Source organism: Sinohyriopsis cumingii, chromosome 4, assembly GCF_028554795.1.
Source record: "Sinohyriopsis cumingii isolate HCF-2022 chromosome 4, ASM2855479v2, whole genome shotgun sequence".
NCBI lineage: Eukaryota > Metazoa > Mollusca > Bivalvia > Unionida > Unionidae > Sinohyriopsis > Sinohyriopsis cumingii.
The window spans coordinates 111,516,764-111,541,373 of record NC_142964.1 but is presented as its reverse complement, the minus strand read 5'-3'; the positions used below and the strand labels follow the sequence as shown (position 1 = coordinate 111,541,373).

Here is a 24,610-nt window from a genome sequence, read left to right as displayed (position 1 = left end):
TATAATCGAAGGTATGGAAGACGTCCATCTAAAAATTCTAACTGACAACTCACACGGCAATTTTTCGATATTGTTGCAAATAATAGATTTTGTGGATTTATACCACAAAATGAACTATAATAATACATTAACAATAAAAGTGAAAGAAATACTAGTTTAATATTTGATGGTTTTCACAACGAAATGTAAATAAAAAAAGTCACCGACCGACTGCAGATGGTGACAACTGGGAAATTATAGATGCTGAATGATGGTAACACTACTCAAAAAGTTCAAATCACTACAAGTAATCAGTACTTGTTATATGTCCGCAACGACGATTCTAAATTGATCTGACTCATTAGTTCGTTAATTCTACTGGTATCTAGTAAATAGGATACAGTTTGTGGGTTTCTGAAACCTAAGGTGTATACATTTTCTGCGATTAGATCAATAACACAAACTATGACACGTGTAACTAGTATTCGTGTTTGCTGCAGTCCATAACATTGTTTTACATCACAACAATAACCGTATATTACTTAATCCAGATAAATTACGTGATGCAGGTACTAGATGGCTTGTGTACACACACACACACACTACATGCAGTTAAAACAAACTACAAATGTACAAAAATATTTACAATCAATTCAAAGGACAGACATATGCTTAGAAAAGTGACCTTGTGAAACTAAGAATATCTCTCCAAGACAGTAAAACTTGATAAACACGGTTAAAGCGAGATCTGAAGAAGGAAATTTGGCAAAATGATTATAAGATTTAAAGCTAATGGATGACTTCAGCACAAGGAACGCTGACTTGAAGAACTAGATCACAGCTAACGCTAATTCCAGTAAGAGCGGCAGAATATATATATATATATATATATATATATATATATATATATATATATATATATATATATATATATATATATATATATAATGAGAGAGTAAAAGAGAGAGGAGAAAAAAGAGTGGGTGTAACTGATTGGAGTGCTAAGAACAAAGCGACAGATGATTTTACATTTACTACTTTTTACAACAAATTATATGCTTCGATTTAACCATCAAGAACGTATATAAAAGAATATTTTGATAGATAGGTGGTCAATAATGTGATCTGATGTAAGGTATAATTAACGAATTACCAAAACATGAAACAATTGGGAATCAAAGTTTACAGACGCGACAAGTGCATTCAAAACTGAAATAGATTTAAAAAGAAGACTTGCATTAAGTGGTATCATTTGTCACCCTGCATATGAAACGAAATTTAAGTGAATTAATAAATTAGACGATGTAGTGAGAATTCATTGAAATCATTTAAACATGTTACAAGTACAACATGGCAAAAATAAAATGAGAAAGATTAAAACTTATTAAAATTAGGGTATAACGATGGCTGATGTAAATACCACAGTCGATATGAGAATATGAACAGTTGCTCTAACTGTTCTTAACACTGTTGCAATTGTCTGAGGATGTCTCGTTCCATTACAAGGCAAAAGTGACTTGTTCGTTGACAGACTTAACGAAATCTTCATAAAAATTGGCAATTGTTTTGCTTGACTTAGTGCAAAAATCAGTATTAGATTTATCCGGTGTTATTGGTATTATGATAAGTGCTGAACAAACTGTTTCTCTTTTGGATGAACTTTTTATTTCATTGTTTGGGTTTTAATGGGTTTAATATTTTGCATTTTTGGTTGGAAAGCATCTAGCAGAATTAGACATTTATAATCTTGCCAAAAGAAAGGTGTGATCGGACTTGGCCGGTATTTCACAAGCTACTTCAAAAAGAAAATATGAAAGGTAATACAACCATTTGTCTCAGTATAAATGCTTGTTTGCTTATTTCATGGTCAATATTAATTTCCTGGTTCTTATAAGGTGGCATGTGTCATTGTATTATTAGAGACTGCGCGTATCAGACGAATATAGCAATAAAAGTTATTATGTACAGACTCTGACATCCTAACAAGAAAGTCTATCTGCATCATAATTTTCTTTTCTGCATACTTTTGAGTCACTTTTTCTTTTTCAAACGGTACACATCTTTTTTTCTGTCACAAATTTTTTTATCAGCCTTTGGAATGTTGTTCTTCACAAGTCTGGCATGAAAGTGGGGCTGTTTTAATGCACGAGTCTTCTGATTTCTGTAAATTATTGATGCATGCGCAGATAATTCTCATTTTCATAACCATGTTACTTGTAACTTTAGGTTACTTCATTTGTATCTCAAAATATAAACGAGTTTTTTGGAGCAATACTGTACGACTTTGGTAGTGCAGTATTACTCCTAAAAAAAAAAACTAGTTCATATTTTCCCATACAAATGTAGTAACCTTCTTATTATACACTCATTTTGTTTTTCTGCCTGAGGATTAAAAAAAAACCGAATACACTACAAGAAACAAAGTAACTGAAATTATGTTGTATTACAAAATAAATACAAAACCGCAGATTCACCAATACACAGTCTCAATATTAATGCACATATAGCCCCGCCCAGCGACCTTTTAAATTTCGTCGCGCGCTCGTCATTACTCTAAAAATCTCCTTTGGTCTAATTCAGATTAAAGGTGGAGTCATACTGTGAATGAATGCGCACTGAAACAACTTTTCCAGTTGGTCTGGAATGGATGGATTTTATTTCTCTGTCAATCCAACTCAATTCTGCATTTCTGCTTGAGATGAACTTGATTTTATTAGCCAAGTCAATTAGGTACGAAGCACACGTGATTTGAGCAATGGAGGGACTCGCTTTGAACCAACTGCACCTCTGTTATGTCATTGATTATTCGGAATTATAATGAGAAAAATATTAATCGTTTTAACTCAAAATGTCAAAATGACGCAATGAAATCTCATTCATTTCGTTTTGAGTGCGGTAAGGAGTATGCGATTTCTGTTCGAAATGTAGTGAAAAATAACAGTTCAACTTTGTGGTGTGTATCAAGTTTTAGAACGCATGATATGGGTCATATAATTCTGATTTGCAGAACTAACTAAAAAATACATTTTGAGGAAATTCAAGATGCAAAAATATAAGTATATTTATTGCCATTCTTAATACCAGCTGGAGAAGACCCGTCAATTGCATGCTCTTTCTTGGATTGACCCTAGATATATACATGACCTGTATGGCATCTAACGCTAGCCTACATCCAAAACATTGCGTCAAAAGACTTAAATGGTGAAATTTGCAAAGCAGCTGATGTGTGAAGTCCCTCTAGCTTCTTCTTCGTCTCGGCTTATTGGCTCTGAGGCTCTTAGTTTTCTACCAAAACCTTCAGTTGCATATTTTCTTGAATTTAGTGTTTTGACTTACTTGTAAAAAGGTACGTGTCTGATAGACATGCGATAGTCCTTAGCCTGACTATACTTTCCTATACTATTTTTATGGACCTTGTGAGCACTGTCATTGTCTAAACTATTTGCGAAAAGTTAGGAACATTTTTAACTTTTCAAATGATCAGAATATTTCAATACTGCATCTCTCACGTTCGTTGTCGATAATGCGAATATCACATTAATTGGTTTGCTTATTTGTTTCATTCGTGACTCTGTAAAATCGTCCCCATCATTAACTTTAACATCTCCACCTTCAAATGGACGAAACAGCTTGTTTAGTTCATCCACAAACAAAGCTAATAAACCAAAAGCTAAATATTTTGCTACATAAGCGTGCATTGTTTATTTACAATCAAAGTAGTTCCCAATACACTACGCTATATTTAGATACACGTGCCGTGCAGTAAGGAGAATTACTGCACAATTATGACAACGTTACGTTAAGGGAAAAACAAATGAGCATATATGAAAATAATGATACCCACGACATCAAAAATTTAACTCTGGAATGTCTATATGTATTTTTGAATCTGTTCATAATCTTTTACCACCGTCACAATCGTAATCTTTTTACTAGTGTCATAACCTGGCTGCTCTCAACTTATAAACTCAACAACATTGTAGCAGTGCATTAAAAAGCTGCATGTTATAAATTCAACAACATTGTAGCAGTGCATTAAAAAGCTGCATGTTTTTTTTTGTGAACTTGTGCAACTAAAGATGCAGATAACATAAGCTCTTATACTGATACTTTCTAGCTCTTACCCAATCTTTTCAATATCATATTGCAGAAAGAAATAGTCCACCATATAACTGACAATATTCTTCAGCACTTAACATTACCAACGTCATATTTTTAATGATGTTTGTAAACTTTTAATGTGTCAGCAGATGTACAGGTTTGGTGGAATGCTCAAATCTTTCTTTATGCACTATTTTTGTGGAATGCTAAACAATTTGCACACAAGGCTTCATTTGACTGTGATCCATATCAGTGGCTGCTCTAGCATTGCGGCCAAGGAGCTGCAGGGGTCAAAACCTGATGCAATATGTGACTGGTGGTCACTTCGTTCTTTTTCTGATCTCGGCATTCGTGATATGTTGGGTGTGTTTGACGCCGAGGATTTTGTGTTGGCATCATTGATTAAAGGGATTAAGTTTACAGCGCCGCGGAAAACGTCCACGTTTCTGAACCGCACAGCAAGACTGTCAGAATGTACGTGTTTATCTTCGTAACAAGGCAGATTTTTTTTTTTAGCAAGATGTAGTATCTAACATTTTTGTGCGCACATACGAGTTATTTCTATGCAGAGCCTGATCTCTGATTCGCTGCTGAACCGTAAAGTGCGGAGTCGAGATACATATACGAGTCCAGTACCTCAACCTCGTACCCCTGTGGTGTTTTGGTTCATGGCTTGTGGACTGGTCGTTTGTTGTTGTTGTAGGGTTTAACGCCATTTTCAGCACATGATAGGTTATACATGGCGGCTAGTATTAATGGTGGAGAAAGAACCCTGGAAATCCCCGGAAAGAACCACCGACCCTCGAGAAGCTACTGGCAAGCTTTCTTACATACCCACACTGGCCGAATCCGAGACTCGAACCCACGCAAACAGAAGTGAGATGGCAGTGATCCGTAACGGAGAGCGCTTTAGACGACTCGGCTACTCGGGGCCCCGGACTGGTCGTTTGAGTTTTGGTCTTAACTGTAGCTGATCTCAAAGTCGAAGAGCTGAATCCTTTTGTCAATGCAATCATCTGCTCAGGAGGACTAGCACTAATACAATTATCAAGATAGCCATCATGGATTTTAGATCAGAACCATTTTCATTTAGAATCATCTACATATTATAAAATGCATTTTGAAGTGGAAACTACATGTTGATATGACCAACCATTCAAGGAGGAGCAGCAATTAGATTTTCAAGACTGGTGCCACTGTAGCTTTATTGGATGTCCTAGGGATGCCATCTTCATTTGGGACCATCTAGATCTCAGAATGATACAGTGTACATAGTTTCATGATTCTCCTCAAAGAGAACAACTGCTAATGAATGTGGGATGGTGGATACCTTGATCTTTGCAGAAACTCTTCTGGCCCCAGAGTATCTAATAAAATGTTCTGATCTTCAACAAGTAGAACGGACTGCTCTGGTGGCCTAGTGATTAGAGCATCCGCCTCGGATGCGAGAGGTCGTGGGTTCGAGTCATACCAAAGACTTACAAAAATAGTACCAATAGCTGCCTCGCTTGGCGCTCAGCATTAAGAGGTTAGTGTTAGGATTCGTAAGCCTGGTGTCATGATAATGTGACTGGGTGGTACATCATGCTACATGTCTGCGGCATGATGCCCCAGTGCTAGACATCACTATAAACTGCCACACTGCAGACATCGTAGCAATATGACTGAACAATTGTTAAAACTATGTTAAAATCCAAATCACACACACACTTAACAAGTAGAACTAAAAATGATCTTGTTGATAACGGATATCTTGATTAACATACAAATATTTTGTTACCTATCGTCACCTCCTCCCCCTTGCACACACTAAGAGAAAAGACTCCCTGTATTTAATGGGCGAGAATAAAAAAATAACAAATTTATAAATCTCTGAATAGTATATTAATTTCTCTGCTCTAAAACATTCTTTGCAGAACATCTACATTAAATTTAAAATTGCATGAATTCTACAATCAAATTATACATATACATTTTATCAAAGCATAACCCTATTTCCACAAGCTTCTTGAGGTATGCCAAATCTTGACAGCATCACTTTAAGTACGTAAATGTCCAGGCAGTATCTGCAAAGGTTTCAATGTCAATGATGCATTTTCTACAACAATAAATATGACTAGGTCTTTCTTCCATGTAATTTTAACCTCTCCAAAATAACTTTCATCATCATCTAACTAATGGTAGTAGAAAAGTATACAATGAAAAATCCTACCTTCTCATACAACTCTGATCAGTCACTTTAAATATTCACTCCAGAATTGCACTTAATGACTTTTCTGACCATCGCATTAGCAGTTTCTTGTACAAATGTTTACTTAAATGAAAATTAACTTAATTATCCAGTATGTTTTAAGATCTTAATTGGGTATTTATCATTTTTCCTTTAGTTATTTTAGTTATTCAAAGAAAGGTGTAGATTTTTTATTGCAAGCCTTGCCTAAATAGCCTGCTGTCAGTTCAGTGATAGAATTCTATTTCAGAGAATTCGTATTTTATCGGTGAAAACCTAAATTTCCGTAAATCTGAGGAAATCTTTATATAAATTTCTAACAAGAAAAATATTCTGTTTGCAAAATTTGAATAGTAGATGCATATAGTTACTTTTAATTATTTCAAAATTTTCCATCTCTGACAAAACTCCATTACGTGTAAAGCATCACTAGGAAGAAAATGAAAACTCTGATTCCTGGGGAAATTTTGAGAAATTTTGTGACACCATGTCTTTTGGTTATTATTCAAAAATGATTAATTCAAAGGTAAGTGTTGCCCATGACAAATGTACGCGACAATACAGAGTCGTAACTTTCACAAAGACTGGATGTCATGGACTGGATAGTCAATCATGTGAATATACTTAGCGACTAGACTGGTCTCATGTCTAAGTAAAACTTCCTTAATTTATACATAAACTTTCAGTCAAGCAAGTACCTAAATGTGCAATGCATTATGTAAGAAAAAGGTGTTGTAAGATTTGAAATGACACAATCAATTGATAAAAGATATTACTTCACTGTACTTTTAATAACATTAAAAAAAGAAAACTTCATTACCAACACTTTGATCAAAAAACTTAAAAAGTACAAAAAGTACACATTACAAAACTTGACAGGAAATCCAAACAAACTATCACTTGTGTATACACCTATGACACACTATAAAAATATATAAGATCCTCAAAGAAATTGAAAGAGTGTGTTGTCTGACAAAGGAAAAATATCACAGCTTGACTAATACTTTAGTACAGATTGAAAAACTCACAAAATAAGGTAGAACTCCTCTGCATACGGCATATTTTTAAAATAATAGTAGACGTTTGAACCATGCTTCATGAAAGCTTTGATCCTTTCTTTCACTATCACATTAGGCTTTCTTACAGTAAGATGTATACAGGAATATATCAACAGTAAGTCTATGAAAGCCAGGAACAAAAGCTGTCCCTTTCATGAAAACTGGTATGAAAATATATAGGACCATAGCTGGCTAACATACAGACTGTAATCGGCTAATATTCAAGTTGTAACCAGCTAACATTCAGGTTGTAATAGCTAATATTCAGATTGTGATCAACAAGTATTGAGACTTTATTCAGGTGATATTCAGTCTGTAATAAGCAAATATTCAGGCTGTAACTGGTTTGTATTCAGGCTGTAATTTGCTAATATTCAGTTGTGATCAATTAGTCAAGATTCAGGCTGTAATCAGCCAATATTCAGGCAGCAATCAACCTGAATTTGGGCTGTGATCAGCTAATACTCAGGTTATGACCAATTATCATTGAGACTGTAATCAGCTAAAATTTGAGCTGTCATATGCTGATATTCAGGCTGTAATCAACCAATGTTCAGACTCTCTAATATCTTGTCATACAGAGTATGCATAGGAAGATGTTTCCATGTTTTTTCAGATATCAGTGGATCTCAAAAGTGTGTGACCAATTACGGAAATATCTAAGCGGCATTACTACAACTATTATTTTCTAGTAACTAGAATTTCTCATTATTTTCATAAAATCAGGGAAAAATTAATTCATTACAGATTCAAGTGATCATAACACTACATGATAGCCAGAAATTTGGCCACCACAATTCAAAATGGTGCCTGTAAACTTTTGGTCGCCAATTTGTGCATTTTACAGACTCCAGTTATGTAATAGGTATCTTGTAATTTTTTACCTGATTTCCTTTAGATCAAGGTTTATCTTTTTCTTCTTTTTAAAAAGAGCATAAGCTAGAAAAAAACAAAAAGAAAGGGGGTTGGGTGGGGATATTTGTAATAATGTGATCCTAACAATTCTGTAAATTAACAATTAAAACAGGTATTGCTGTTACCGATGGAAATCTTTTTTTGGATATGTACGGAATATATCATCTGAAGTAACAGATTTGGCATGTCCAACTCTAAAGAAATTGTGTTAAAACGTCTATCGTGCTCTAAAAATTGTTGAAACATAAAATGAAAAAAATAACTAACAAAATTTATGAAGTCACATATCTTACAACAGTATATTTTTAAGTGCAACTGAAATGTACCTGTGATGGCTTATCCTTTGTCCAGTCACACAATGGATTGACAGACAAATGGAAAACAAATGAGTTTCACAATTATGGTCGAGTCACAAAATGGATTGACAACTGGAAAAAAACAAACAAAGAAGTTTCACATTTATGGTCCAGTCACACAATGGATTGATGACCAAATCGAAGGAAAGAAATTAGTTTAACATCCTATGGTCAAGTCACACAATGGATTGACAACCAAAGAGGAGGAAACAAATGATTTTCAGATTTATGGTCCAGTCACACAATGGACTGACAGCTAAATGGAAGGAAACAAATGTGTTTCACATGCTATGGTCCAGTCACACAAAAGATTGACAGTCAAATGGAAAGAAACAAACGAGTTTCACATTTTATGGTCCAGTCACACAAAAAACTGATGCCAAAATGAAGGAAACAAACGAGTTTCACATCTGTGATGTAAGACCTTTATTGCTTTTGAACCACTTGTGCAAATTATGAGCTCATGCATCAAACAATGCATAAAAACCTGAGATGTGCCTCTGAAACAAAAATTGTATACATGAACACTGATAAACCTGACATGTGGGTATGGCATAGATAAGTTCATGTAAATCTGAGATTGGGGTTAGTACATATTAATAAACATGTAAATCTGAGATGGGGATTAGTACATATAAATAAACGTAATCTGACATAGAGGTTAGTACATATTATCAAACACGCTGCTCATATAATGAAAAGGTCATTTAGCTTTGACAGGTTTGGACACATTTAACAATGCATCAGAAAAATTTGCCTTGTATTGTCAGATTGTCATTCAACTGATATATAACTTATCTCCTGATTTATTAAAATTTTACAAAACCACAAATGTTTACAAAGAAGTAAAATGACTACTTTTCATGATCACTATTCACATGAACAGCTTATTGAATTATACAGCATTTTGCATCATTAAATGAAAATTAAAATGCTCATATTCACATGAAACAACAAGGATGTTCAAAAATAACACGTTGACAGCTATAACAATTATTAACAACAAAAAATTCTTATATTCAGCAATTAAAAAACTGGTAGCTATAACTGCAAAAAAATGTAAAACAGTATTCAAACTTTAAACATGGAACTACACAAAATTCATATCAACAAAGGCAGTTTTTTATGATTCTATGCTATACATCAGTGTCTGCTGTATACCATTCATTACAATATGACCTACGGGATCCTATGTGGTTTTCTTGAGGTATCTTTTGTTGCAAAATAATGAAAATAACACAATAATTTTACAATTAATTAAAAATGTTTTATATAATGCAAGGAAGGTCAGTTTTCAACACAACTTGTAGAACACAAAACAAACCATAATCTGCCAGTGCATGTTGTTTGGAGTTGGATCCAATTTTCAATTCCATATGTATGGTCATACACCAACTGGTTGCATATACCTTTTCTCATTTTACCCAATAAAAAAAGATATTCCTCCTGTACCAATATTTTTACAAAGGAAAGTACCATATACACTCAATTAAAAGCCTGCAAACAACAATGATCATAATATGCCATAACATGATCTGTTCCAACATTAGCAACTATGCTGCTCATTCTACTGAATACTCCTAACAAACTGCATAGATCCAAACATACCAGTGCATTATATGATGATAGATCCGGATCTATGCAGTTTGATATGACTTACGAGTGAGTATATATGCCATCCTGTAATTGGTTTTAGATTAATTTGATCTAATGAACTGAAAACTGACTACAGTAAGCATCCAGATAACTGCAAAACTTCTCTACAAAACATAAGACTGTTATGTTATAGGGCAGAATGGAATATTCTACACAAAAGCAAACAAAACTGAATAATTACTTTTATACAAAAACAACAAAAAAGAAAACAACATTCTGTTCCTGACAGAAAATAATATTTTTGTTATTTAGAAACTGGCAGCGTGTAACAAAATTTTGATTATACTGTTCCATAGCTACCTGTTCATCTACCCATGTAAAACCCTACCCATATGCAAATAGAGTACACTTGTATATGTGCATATATAATGTGCCAGCAGATCAAGGTGTTTGGTTTGCATTAAATTATCAGTTGAATAAGCAGTGTAGACCCTGATCTGATAGGTCATCATGCGACACCTAGGTATACAATAGTGATGTGATGACTATATTAGCGAAAAATATTTACCAGTTATATTACACGTGTTTGAATACACCCTCCACATAAATTCATTTTCAAGTCACTGCAAAACAGGTCACTAATACATAGAAGTACTGACATGTTTCCTTATCAATTAGCTGTCCTTATCAATTAGTACAATTTGATCAAAACATGTTTGCCAGATATAAATCACTAGTGCATCAGCAATGATGAGTGAGAAGAAACATGGAAAATTCGGGAGTTGCAGACTTGGGCTTATGTTCCTTGCTAAACTTTATATACTATATGTACTGCAAACTGCAAAGACACAGATGTGCCTGTAGATCTGGGTATGTGCAGTCTGTCAGAGTAATCAGAAGAACAAACAACAAATACCCTGATCTGCAGGCACATTATGTAATGGTAGATCAGTTTCTTTGTTGTTTATAGATGGACTCTTGTGAGTAAATAAGGTGTTTGAAGTACATGACATGAACATCATATTATTATTACCTAAAAAAGTGCTAAGAAGTGGCAATATCTTTCCCTCTTAGGTTCATAATAACATCACTTGTTTAGACCACTTGTAGTTGCGACTGAAAAATACATAAATAAATCTAATTCTGTCACAAGTCTGACAATACAGCTTGTGTGTGGGGTTTTTTTCTTGTTAGATTCATCACAATTCCAAAATAAGTCATAAATGTTCGCAATCTCAATTCTAATTTTCAAGTACTAGATACAACCAATGAGAACAACCAAGATCCAGATTTTTGTGTGAACACTAGTCACTTGAAATCAGAAGTAGAACAATATCTTTACTTGCAGAAACACGAATTCCCTTGTCAGCAAGAGTACACTGAGAGTGGCATGCAATATATACATATGTATGGAAAACCGATGAAGAATGAATTATATACAGAGATAGGAAACACTGTATCACCACAAAAATTGAACATGAACAATAAACAGTCATTATGTGATAGCAAATGTAGGTCACACCTATTCACAATTCAAATATTGGTAAAATCTGATAAAACTGTCTCCCCACCCCATCCTTAATATAAAAATGCATAAATTTGAAATAGACAACTAGAGCTGGATAAATAGATTACATTATTGGCCAACTACAGATTATAAATGGATGGTGGGGGAGGGGAAATAAGGAAATATCTTTTGATAAGAATGTTTACTTTTGCTGTAGTAAATAACCAGGTCTGTGGATATAATTAGCAAAGAGGCCAAACATCAATATGTTAAGAATTAACAGAAAAATGCTGTGTGCAACCCCTGTAAGATATCCATCAAGCAAACTGACAGAAACCAAAATTACTAATATCACAAATACCAGGAGCAAACCTACTAAAATCAAACATTTCCAAGGTTTTTATTTTGATATCTTGGACAAAGATCACATGCCTAAAATGGCTAACTTGGTCACCGGGTGTCTCTAGGACCTTTGATATGCAACAATATACAAATATCAAGAACACAGGAATAAAAGAAACACGACTGATAGACAGTTTTTAAAACAAAACCAAAAAGGTCTGTACCTGCACAAAGTAATGGCATTTTCATTTTCATGATGAAGCAAGGCAAAGGATAGCTCTTTTACAAATAATTTTTGCTGTGTAAATGGTCAGTCGCCAAAGATATATACATCTCTAGAAGATCAAACTATAATGTATAAAATATTAAAAGAATATTACCCACCCCCCAATTTATGACTGTTGTTTGTGTACACACCATGAAATTCACTCGAAAAGAAATCTGTTTCTCACACATCTGCATGTATGACATCTCAAAACATCTAGAAAAATTTAAAGACCAAACTAGAATGATCTGATGACTTAAACATAATCTAAAGATATGCTGACGATACACAAAAGTAATAGACATTTTCCAGCTTGTATGTGTACATATGCCTTAGGTTTTACCAATAATTACCAATCCTCAATTGTATGTAATTCAATTCCTAAAACATATCACAGCATAAAAAAACATAGATATATTCTCAATGATCACAAATGAAGCATCCAATTAGCAAATACGATAAATCATACACCTTAAAGAACATATCTATAAGCACACATTATGCAATAATTGCACACATCATATAATGATTCCAACTCTTTAAAATTGCATATAATTTGTGCCTTGGACAGCTATGATTCCAAGAAACCTTACATTAATGAAGGTCATACTAATCAAGAATAAAACTGAACATGGGGTAAAGTTATAAATTCTGCAAAAGACTGAGAAATATAAAAACTTCAGTAACAGCTCCAGTAATGGAATTATAAATATTCAGGAACTATTGTTTCCAGTTTAGAGCTCACATAAAGAACTAAAGAATTAGTACATTAAATAATGTTAAACATATTCTTAATTATTGACCATAAAGCCATCATAATTAAATTCAGGTAAGTATTCTTAATTATTTGCTATGAAGCCTGTATACTAAAATTCAGGTAAAAATTCTTATTTACCATAAAGCCTGCATAATGAAATTCAGGTAATTTTTCTTAACTATTTACCATAAATCTTGTATAATAAAAGTTGGGTAAGTATAATATTAAAATAGCTGCTATACAAAGTCATGATAAATATTAAAAACTTGTAGAACACAACACTCAAACCTTAAAAATAATATGAAAAATCAAATAATTGACAAGAAAAAAAAACCTGACCAGCTCATAACATATCCTTTCAAATATTAAACATTCAAGACAATGAGCAATACAAAAATAATGATTTCTAAATTATCCTAATATTAAGAATAAAAACAATTTTCAAGCTGGAGACAATATTATTAAATTATGTGTTGTCTTTTGTTTTCAAGTTCCCCATATTTACTAGATGATTCTTCAAGAATGCAGATTCTCTTGGGCTTTAACACACCAAAACCCAAATAAACATATCAATATTTTTAATGAATGTCAAGTCACAACTAACTTCTATGCTATATATAATAAATAGGACAAATCTCTCCAAAGTGTTCAAATTAGAACCTGCACTGCAGGTTCTTATTTTGCTTAACTTTTATATACAAAAAATAACATAATATCAACAGTCTCCATATGGGGTTTCCTATGTGAACTTTCTTTTGTTTGTGTTAAATAGCATATGAGAGGTTAAGTCTGATTGGTCAGTTATGAACAAGACTATTGTAATGCTAATGTCACATAAGCTGACACCCACCCACCCCCACTGGTATAGCACAAAGCTCAAAACAAGTTTAAACTCCTTGTGGGTTGAGGAATTTGAACTTCTTTCAAGTTCTGATGTACTGGCTTTTAATTGCTAACCTGCAAGACAATGGCGTTGCAATAATATTGTACCTGCTGACCAATCAAACTTAACCTTAACTTAAAAAAAAAACACAAACGTTTCTTTCATTAAACAAACAAGATGGAAACTGCATGTCAAGCCCACAATTCATGCAACAGAACGTGACCTTGATCAAAAGATCAAAAAGTATAACAAGTATTTCACAATGAATTGTCAACTTCACTATGATTAATCCAATGTATTAACAAAATCCATGAAGGGCTTGAGAAAATGTAAGCAATGGAAAAGCTTTTACCAAAACCAAAATACCAAGTTTCTTTGACTTTGACCCCAATGTCCAAGGGGCAAGTGTGCATGTCACCAAATAAATGGCCTTAGCTTCATAATGATTCATCCCAAGTAAGGGAAATACATCAAGGAGAAATTATATTTTATTTATACTGATTGTCATAACTAACTATCAGCTAGTCTCCAATATGACCCTGAAATTAAAACAAATATAAATATTTATATGTTTAGGAGATACCCCTAAATGAATAAACTTTAACCAATCCTGAATGTCAATTTTCTCTGAATGTGACCTTCAATCCAAGTGAGCTTATTCTATTACAGAATTATGAGTATGCAGACCTAATGGCATTTCTTTCAGTCTATGTGGGAGCCACATGGACTTTACACTAGCACTTCATAAAGTTGCCATTAACCTACAGTAGCATTCAGGTTATGATATGGTCTGGCTATGAAAATCTTATGGCAGGAAACGACCATGTATGTATAGGGTCTATGGCACATCTGCAGTCCTGGTTATACAGTGCCAAGCAAGCTTAGGTATAATAAAAAGGCACACAAAACTAGAACAAAGGCAATATAGTAAAATTCTTAAAATTACAAAAGCTTATGACATGCAGGAAGATGTACTGGGTTTGTTCTACATACTCAAACCTGCAATGGGAAGAACTGAGTCTGAGGCCAATGTTAAAATTGACTAATGCTTGTAAAAGTGCCAAGTTTTGAGTGATTGGTCATGACTGTCTACAAACCCATCTCAACCTCATGTCCCGATAATAGACCATCCACAGATTTATTTGTTTTGTGTTTAAAGGAAAAGAGTTTGCGTATTATTCGCCCTAACCTTGTTTAATAGTTTACTACACAGACCCTAGCAGAGTATGGTTTACTTGAAGATTAATGACCAATGGTTCTCAATGAAACATATTTTGGTTTAAAAAAAATAAATTTTTTTTTATAATGACCACCAACAATATCGTGAATGGCATGCTTAATAGTCCCCTACATAGACCATAGCAGAGTATGGTTCACTCAAAGATTAATGACCAATGGGTCTATAAAAAAAAACTGGTTAGGATATGTGGTCTTGATGCATATTTTATGTGCAGAAACCATTATTTTTTTTATCAGACTTATTTACCCTGACCATGACCTCTTACCGCTAGACCCCATAATCTATAGGTTTCTTTACTACCTGAAGCGCAAAGTTTGAACAAAGGAACTTACTCCAGAACAAAATTCTTTTGCAACACCATTTTTCAGCATGGTGGCCAGTATGTTTTGGTGGAGGATGAAACTGAAAAGACCCCAGGAAGAACCATGACAAACTGGAAGCAACTGGTAAGCTAACACACCCACATTAAACAAGGGTTACAAAAATAAAAGCAAATAATAAGCTTTATCCAATAGCTTAATGCAAATTTTCAGTGTCTGTGACCTTGATCTCAAGGACAAAAAGTGTGCATCACAGAATAACTTTTTTCTGCTTAATGAAGAAAGATCCCAATTATGAACAGAATCCATCTTGGAGAATAATAAAAATATGTCAAAGGAAATTCACAATTTAAGTAAAAAACTTAATAAAACTGTTCACCCCCCCCCCCCAACAAAGACAAAATATCTCTATCTTCTGTGAACATGTGCTTGACAAAATGAATTCAAACCAAACTCTGATTTGCATCGCAGCCATTAACCATCAATTGTCTTACATCAACTTCTGAAGAAAAATGAACTCAGTGTTAATTTGAGATTACATAATAGTGATAATATACAAAAACAAAGTATAACTTTGAGGAAACTGGTGTCCAGAATCTCTGTAAGTTGTCTTCTCTGTTTCTGTTGCAGATTCTGCAGTTTAATGTAAAAATGAAAGACTGGGTTTTCTTTGGATTGTAGATTTTACTAGTTATCAAATAAGACCGTTAGTTACATCCCAAGTCACTCTGGCAAACTTCCTCTTTTTTCTTCATGTTCAAAGCACAATTTTGTAGATGCTGCAAACTGGAGTTAATCTGCAAAGGAAAGGTCATCATTTAGGTGGAGCAAGTAATCTTATAATCTTGCATAAAGGATATACTTCTATGTACACTTTTATAGTCTCCTAATTATTTAAGTCAGTTTGGCTGCAAGCAAAACCGTATTTAATATCCTCATAATAAATGATGTTATCCCAATGATTTTAATTTGTAGATTGCAATGACAATGACTCCTGTATGATTCATAATTTGATATGTCATCTATGGTAGTATTCTTATTACCAAGGAATTTAAATGATTAAATGGGGAGAAAGAACTAAGGCTTGTGTTTTAAGAACAACTAAATATGTAGCTATACCTTCAAGACCAGCAGTAAAATATTAACTAAGATTTTCAAAGTTTTGATTCTTGATTGGTCTATTCCAAACTAGGTCTTACTTTCTTAACAGCAGAAACATCAATAATAATAATAATAATCATAATAATAATAATAATAATAATAATAATAATAAGACCAACTGCAATGACTCACCATCACAAGTCCCTATGCTATTTTTAATATTCCAAAATATTTCCCATATCACGCACTCCCAGACAGAGACCCTGAGGTTATAATGCAAAATTTACCACTGATGTGAGGTGTATGACTGATATGACTGCATACAAACAGTTTGGTCAGAAAGTATTTGAAAATGTTAGTGTGGCTAATATTTTTGAACTCCTAACAAATTGCACAGACCCAGACCTGCCAGTGCATTACATTTCTTATTTCCTTTCTTGGACTCAAGAGCTGGCACCAAGGATGACTTCCAAGATCTAATTTTAAATATGTAAATGCAGGATTCACACACTACTTTTTAAAAAATTTAACCCAATGTGCTAAATTTATGCATCATATTTCAAAGAACTCCCTTTATTTCTCCAGGAAATTCCTCCTATATTTAGGACCCTCCTCCCCCATATTGTTTCCAATTAAATGGGAGAAAATTTCACCCCTAAATGTTCTTGCTGATGGTTACTGGTCAAGTGTTCAGAAGATAACGATAATACTGACACAAATGGGTAATTTACCTAATTTGCATTTCATCTGTGCTTCAAATGTACTTTAAAATCATGCCTATTCACACTTTCATGTCATCTTGTACCTTTTAATTTGTGGTCTCAGAAATTCATTCATGTTTTGCATTTATTTCTTGTTTTCTTTCATTTTTCTTCATTTGGAACAAGATAGAAAAGCAAATACTTAAGTTGGGTTTTACTGTTTTAAGTGTTAAAAGGGAGATTACTTGTGTGTGATTTGGATTTTTAATGTAGCTTTAAAAAAAGTTTAGTCATATCGCTACGATGTCTGCAGTGTGGCAGTTTATAGTGATGTCTAGTATGGGGCATCCTGCAGCAAACACAAAGCACGACGTCCCACCCAGCCACATTATCCTGACTCAGGCCAACCAGTCCTAACACTAAACTTTTAATGCTGAGAGCCAAGCGAAGCAGTTGTTAATACCATTTTTGTAAGTCTTTAGTATGACTTGGCCGGGGATCGAACCCATGACCTCCTGCATCCGAGATGAATGCTCTAACCACTAAGCAACCAGAGTGGTGCGTGTAATGTAATGTTTGTATGTATATTGTTTAGCATCATGTCAGCACAATACTGGTTATATGGTACCAATTAAGAGGTAATTTAACAAATACGTAAAGATAAAGAACTGCCAACAAAACTCTGGAAGATAAATGCTTCCCAAAAATTGAAAACAAGTAGTACACCAAAATAAAATAGGACACTTAAATATGTTAAAACTGTCAAAGGGATGTACAGTAAAATGTAACAATAAATGAGAAATGTAACACATGTTACATACTAGGAAATTGCATTCCCTCAAAGAGTCCAAGATTTTTTCTTGTGGTTTATCATCTTAACTAGAAGGCAGAAATTATGTGTCCAAGGGAATTACAACAGTAACTAAGGTTTATAAAAGAAACTATCATTAATAATAAATCAGACATCCTAACAGAAGTTAAAGAGTTGTATGAAAAACTTCATTTAAAGAAAAATTAAAGATGATACAGATTCAAATTATCTTTTTGGAAATTATAAAATTCCTAATTTGGACCCGGACCAGCCTTAATAAATAAAGCGAACTTAACTGTTCTGATATTTTAAATATATTTCAGCTAACAAAAGCCCTAGATCAGATGGGTTTGTAGCAGAATTTTTTAAAGTGTTTTTTTGACATTGGGGAATTTTTTGGAAGAGAAATTAACTAAACATATGACACTGGACCTTTTCCAACTGATTGCAACACGGAATTCTAACCGGTATATTTGAGGAAGATAAATCAAAACTGTATTTAAAACAATTGTCACCCTATACAGCTATGTAACCCTTTAGACAAATCAACATCAGGATGTATTTCCAAAAGAATGAAGTCATTACTGAATACTGAATACGGAAAATACTGATACTGTATATGACATTTTTTCTACTAACAGCAAATACTGATACTGTATATGACATTTTTTCTACTAACAGCAAATACTGATACTGTATATGTCATTTTTTCTACTAATAGCAAATACTGATACTGTATGACATTTTTTCTACTAACAGCAAATACTGATACTGTATATGACATTTTTTCTACTAACAGCAAATACTGATACTGTATATGACATTTTTTCTACTAATAGCAAATACTGATACTGTATATGACATTTTTTCTACTAACAGCAAATACTGATACTGTATATGACATTTTTTCTACTAATAGCAAATAGTGAGATTTCAATATGTGATTAATCTAATATTGCATGGCAAAGGCTGAATAACATTTTATTTCTCTGTCATAAACATAGCTGTATCATTATGATTTCATTACAGTCAAATAAAAAATAGGTCTCCACTGAAATAGAGATTCAATCCAATGAAATTGATCTTCCAGCCAAAAACTATAGAAGCTGACCTGATGTCTTAACGATCAAAACCAATAAGGCATATAACCTGACCCATCACACTCTATCCCCAACCCTTGCTAAACCAGATGTTCCAAATAAAACAATGACAGAAAGACAATGGGAAATAACAGTACGGAATTGGTCTTTAAACACTTCTAGATAAGTACTACCATGTTACAGATTTAAAATGACTGAAAACAGAGCATCTAGATTTATCTAGACCTGATTCTGTTGTTACCTCTTCTAACATGTCTATGTTTGCCTTCAGAACAGAATTGATATAGTTATGCATCCCCTGCTGTGTTGTCTGCACAAATCCGAACATATTTCTGTAGGATCTGGAGCTGCAAAACACAATAAAGAAATTATATGAAAGAATTAAATTCTAAAAGGTAATTATATATTACATATATGCATGTGTAAATCTGTGTGCATATATATATATATATATGTATATATATATATATATATATATATATATATATATATATATATATATATATATATATATATATACACACACACACACACACACACATACATACAATCTTTAACATGGCAGTCAGATATTTGTGACATTAATTACAACAACCAATAAGTATAAAAAGTTACAAGAAATCAGAAAATACTGATAGGCTTTATCATTAAAAATGTGTCATTTTGGTTATAACTTTTTTTTACGTTTTCCATGAAACCATTTATATAAAATAAAATTCTCCATAAAACTAGACTATTCAATTTTATGTTAAACCATCAATGTTATTAATGCACTGTTGTTAGTAACTACCTATATAACATGACCAGTGACATCAATTTTTAGGCAAATATGCATAATGACACTGCTATGAATGACAAGAATGTAAAAATGTATCAACACCACTGACTTTTATTTAAAAATTTTGGCAGCCCAAAAAGTAAAGGCCATTCTAAACAAAGAAGAAAAAAATGAGGCTGATTACCGGTTTCCTAAATTACAGGCCATGCAGGTAGTGTCATATGTTATAGAATTTAAACCAGATGTACATGTCACCCGCTGCCATTGTAGTGCCAAATTTGTGTCAATACCCATTGGGATTAACCATTCCATCTTAAAAGAAAGAAATCCTCGACATGCAAAGTCAGTTTCCAATTTACATTGTTTTCTTTGTCTTTTGTGAAAACCCACACTCTGACAATCATGTCATAATAATATATCTTTTTAAAGGGCTTCAGTGTGTCAAGTACATTGTCTTTGGAGCTAATCCATAACTCTTTGGATAATGAGGTTTTTGTTGAAACTTGATGATACAGATTTGTTAAAGAGAACGCTACATGCAGCAAAGTTATTCACACTTGTTTAGTTGTAACCAAGAAACCTCATGGAAATAGCAGTTCTAGCCTTGTTTGAGAGTATAATGATATGGGATCATAAAATGAGTGTAGTTTTCCTACTTCTGGGATTTTAGGGTAAATTCTGGCTCATTCTTGGATATATATATATATATATATATATATGTGTGTGTGTGTGTGTGTGTGTGTGTGTGTGTGTGTTTGTGTCTGTGTTTTTGAAATAAGTGAAGTTAACTTACAGACAGGATATATAAATAGTGCCCTAGTTATTTTGCAATTCATTGGCTAAGTTTACCTGCGATCTTCAATTCAAATATATATGCAACACTTTTATGATTTTCAGCTGAAAGAATGCAATAGTTTAAGAACTACATACAGTGAATAGAAAGCACAAACAGTGATTGTTGGAGTTTTTTCCTTCCTAAACTGTGTTAAATATTCATCATGGAAACCGGTCCTTTGAACAAACCTGCTATGAGATCACCTGTCTTGAGAGATCCCATTTTCCTGGCAGAAGGGGTGGTGTCTTATGACAACGTTGTATTGTAGTATCCTTTTTTATTTTCAGTAAGGACTATGATACACATATTTTGTTTAAAAGGTCTGATATGTACTGACACTGCTATTTGTGACTTCCTGGGATATGCCTCAGCTGACGAATGTGAATCTTTATTAGTGAACACCACTGATTTATATAGCAAAGACCCTGTGGCAATCACTGACTTGTAGTGTTTTGATAAGTCTAGGAAACAAGTTTTTGCAGTCCTCCATCTTGTGCTCTACAGCTATACAGGGTGTCAACAATTGGGAAAAGACAAAAACACAAACAATTGTATGGAATCATTATCGGAATATTATGGCAAATAGTCAAATAATGTAGTTTTCAAACACGGTCTCTTCAGCTAATTTGTTGTTATGTATGGCAGGCAAATATTGCCATTTTGGGACACACACACAACCCTATGTTCCCTCAATGATCAGGTGCCTTGCAGAGAGATGTACTGCAATTTGTCTGGACATGATAAAAATCTGAATACCCAATTATTCAAGTCAAAGCGAAGTCTCAGGAGGAAGAAAATATCACTGCAATATACTCCTCACCAAGATAAATCTACATAAAAGGTTTCATCAGTGAAGAGTTAAAACTAAGTCTAATCGATCCAGATGTAATAAGGTTACAGAGGATGTAAACCAAAGAAATGGCTGAAAATATGGTACTCAACCCTCCTTCTGATGCATTCACATATCAATTTCTAATGGTGAAATAGTTTTAAGAAAATGAGGGTGTAAGGAAGGGATATATACAAACTTCAGATCACTCAAAAGAAAAAAGAAGTCATGATGACCTAGATTCTTATAGTTGATTTACTCTCCATGAGATTTATCCACATATGAAATTGCATGCATTTAAGTAAAACTGGGGTCAACATTAATTAAAGTCTAATAAATGGTAAGCTGACAATAAAAAGTCCTTCAAGCATGAAAATTAAGTAACAGTAATCTAATTTTGGTGAAGGAAATATTAAAGGGCGGCTCTACAGATATTATGAACTTTTGAGAGAGTGACTGGTGCATGGTGAAGTTGTTTGTATTAGGAACATGCACAGAATGTTCACATACCTCTTTTACTTTCTTCTCTTGTGTTTGAAATTACTCTGGATACTGTACTATTTATTATTCATGACCTAAACACACAGCTAACCAAAATGAATTAGTCTAATTACAATATATTTAGGTAGTATTAAAATAAGAAAAATTAATTTTGCCATACTAGACAATACCAACTTCCGAAAGTGCAATGAATGAAATACCATATAAAATGTAACAAATGTTATTGGCTCTTTTTTTAAAATACAATTTATCTCTGAAGTCCAGGAAGTGAAAATGACCAAGCAGAGCTAGCAGTTTTTGATAGATGCACATCTTATGTAAGGCCAAGCTGTATACTCTATAACCAATATTACACTTATCAATCATATACCAAATTAAAAGGAATTAAAGGTCCTTTTAACAATACTTAAGGTATACAAAGTCTTTTCCAAATAACCAGTATAACCCATGACGAAAACTGGGGAAAACCTTTTTTTGTTAAAATTCTAAACCTATGCAAAATTCAAAACTTTAGAGCACCACCAGTCACTAGAAGATAAAAACTCGTCAAAGTGATCTAATTCTGGTAGAGAAGCTCTACTCCTTGAAACACATCTACATACCAAACTTTGCAGATGAGATGATATAGGACTGAAAATACTGAGGGTGTAATGAATGGGTAACTAATAGCCAGTATAACCCATAACGAAAACTGGGGAAAACCTTTTTCGTTAAAATTCTAAACCTATGCAAAATTCAAAACTTTAGAGCACCACCAGTCACTAGAAGATAAAAACTCGTCAAAGTGATCTAAGTCTGGTAGAGAAGCTCTACTCCTTGAAACACATCTACATACCAAACTTTGCAGACGAGATGATATAGGACTGAAAATGCTGAGGGTGTAATGAATGGGTAACTAATTTGGTATGATTGTGTTACTCTCTTTGGTATGCACACCGTATTTTATAGACTTTATACTTTCTACCTTAATGTTTAATTTTATATATTTTTTGCAGAGTTATACCATCTTTGCCTATTATCTTTCATGTGACTGTGCTACATATTTATGTTTATTTGGAAGAGTTTATCTTCCTAAAGGATTCTTTATGCAATTTGTTTGACATCTCTGCAGTGTTAGAACTTACCTCAAATCAGCAGAATATATAGCCAACATTATGCTGACATGCCATTTATACACAGATACATACCTATATAAAACCCACTTTAAAATGCATCCATATACATACCAATTTTCCTGAGTGTAGTGAAACAGGGTGCAAGACATGATGTTTTAACATACCGATAAATGCAAATACTAAAATCACTAAGTCATGAAAAACTGGTCAGTTACCTAACTGGCCGAGTTATTTAAATGCATCATAACCCAATTTTCAAATTAAGGTGAAATAGAGACCAAACAAATTATAGGTGCAATCTGCAAAGTAATTTTTTTTTAGTAAATTATGTTTCTCCAATAGTACTTACCTGATCAAATTACATTAGGATAACTTTCATAGCTAATTCTGAATTCAGCCCTCCCAGAATGATGAAAAATGTCTGCATATTATATAGACAAGGGGAAGCAACCCCTACATGTTAGCTCATCTTGCTACCCACTAGGTAGTTACCATTATGCCTGGATTTGCCAAGTTTTACTTGAGTGAAACCGCTCCAGTGGCTTAGTGGTTAGAGCATCCGCCTCGGATGCGGGAGGTCATGGGTTTGATCCTCGGCTGAGTCATACCAAAGACTTGCAAAAATGGTACTAACAGCTAACTCACTTGGCGCTCAGCATTAAGAGGTTAGTGTTAGGACTGGTCGGCCTGGTGTCAGGATAATGTGACTGGGTGGGACATCATGCCACATGTCTACGGCATGATGCCCCAGTGCTAGACATCACTATAACTGTTACACTGCAGACATCATAGTGATATGACTGAAAAATTGTTAAAGCTACGTTAAAAATCCAAATCCCACACACACACTTGAGTGAAACTTTAAAGTATGCTAACATTGCAGGAAAGGGTAGGTGGGGTTATCTGTAACGTGACTGGGTAATTATTATCTGGGAAACAAAATTTACAAAAAATTTGCCTTCTCTGTTAAATACATTAACTGATCACATTACATCAGGAGAATACGTAACAGTGGAGAAAATGTTGAGCATCCATATCACCATGAATGAGCATGATTGTCCTATTAAAAGGATGAAGTTCTCCTAATGTTATAGTCATTCAGGTCAAATATGCACATTTACTCATCTTAAATTATATATAAATTGTTGTTTTAAAATTTAATACTAATCTTGTTTAACCTATTCAATCCTTATTATTGATTGATCTGCACCTTAACTGTCATCAAGAAAATTCCAGATGAAAATTATTGATCACTGTGGAGTTTTACAGTGGTGGACAGGTACTAAACTG

The 24,610-nt window shown here is 33.5% G+C and overlaps 1 protein-coding gene across 1 annotated transcript in view; it reads right to left on the bottom strand.

Annotated features, from left to right (window-relative positions):
* Positions 1-5,941: 5,941 nt before the first annotated feature.
* The window catches only part of LOC149801891 (uncharacterized), an 83,626-nt gene continuing 64,957 nt past the window's right edge, over positions 5,942-24,610 (bottom strand). Inside the window, exons 13-14 of the mRNA XM_089956270.1 lie at positions 19,504-19,609; positions 5,942-16,346 (exon numbers count right to left, since the gene is read on the bottom strand). Coding sequence (XP_089812396.1) covers positions 16,257-16,346; positions 19,504-19,609 — 196 coding nt within the window. The 3' untranslated portion in view covers positions 5,942-16,256. The remainder of the gene's footprint in view (positions 16,347-19,503; positions 19,610-24,610) is intronic.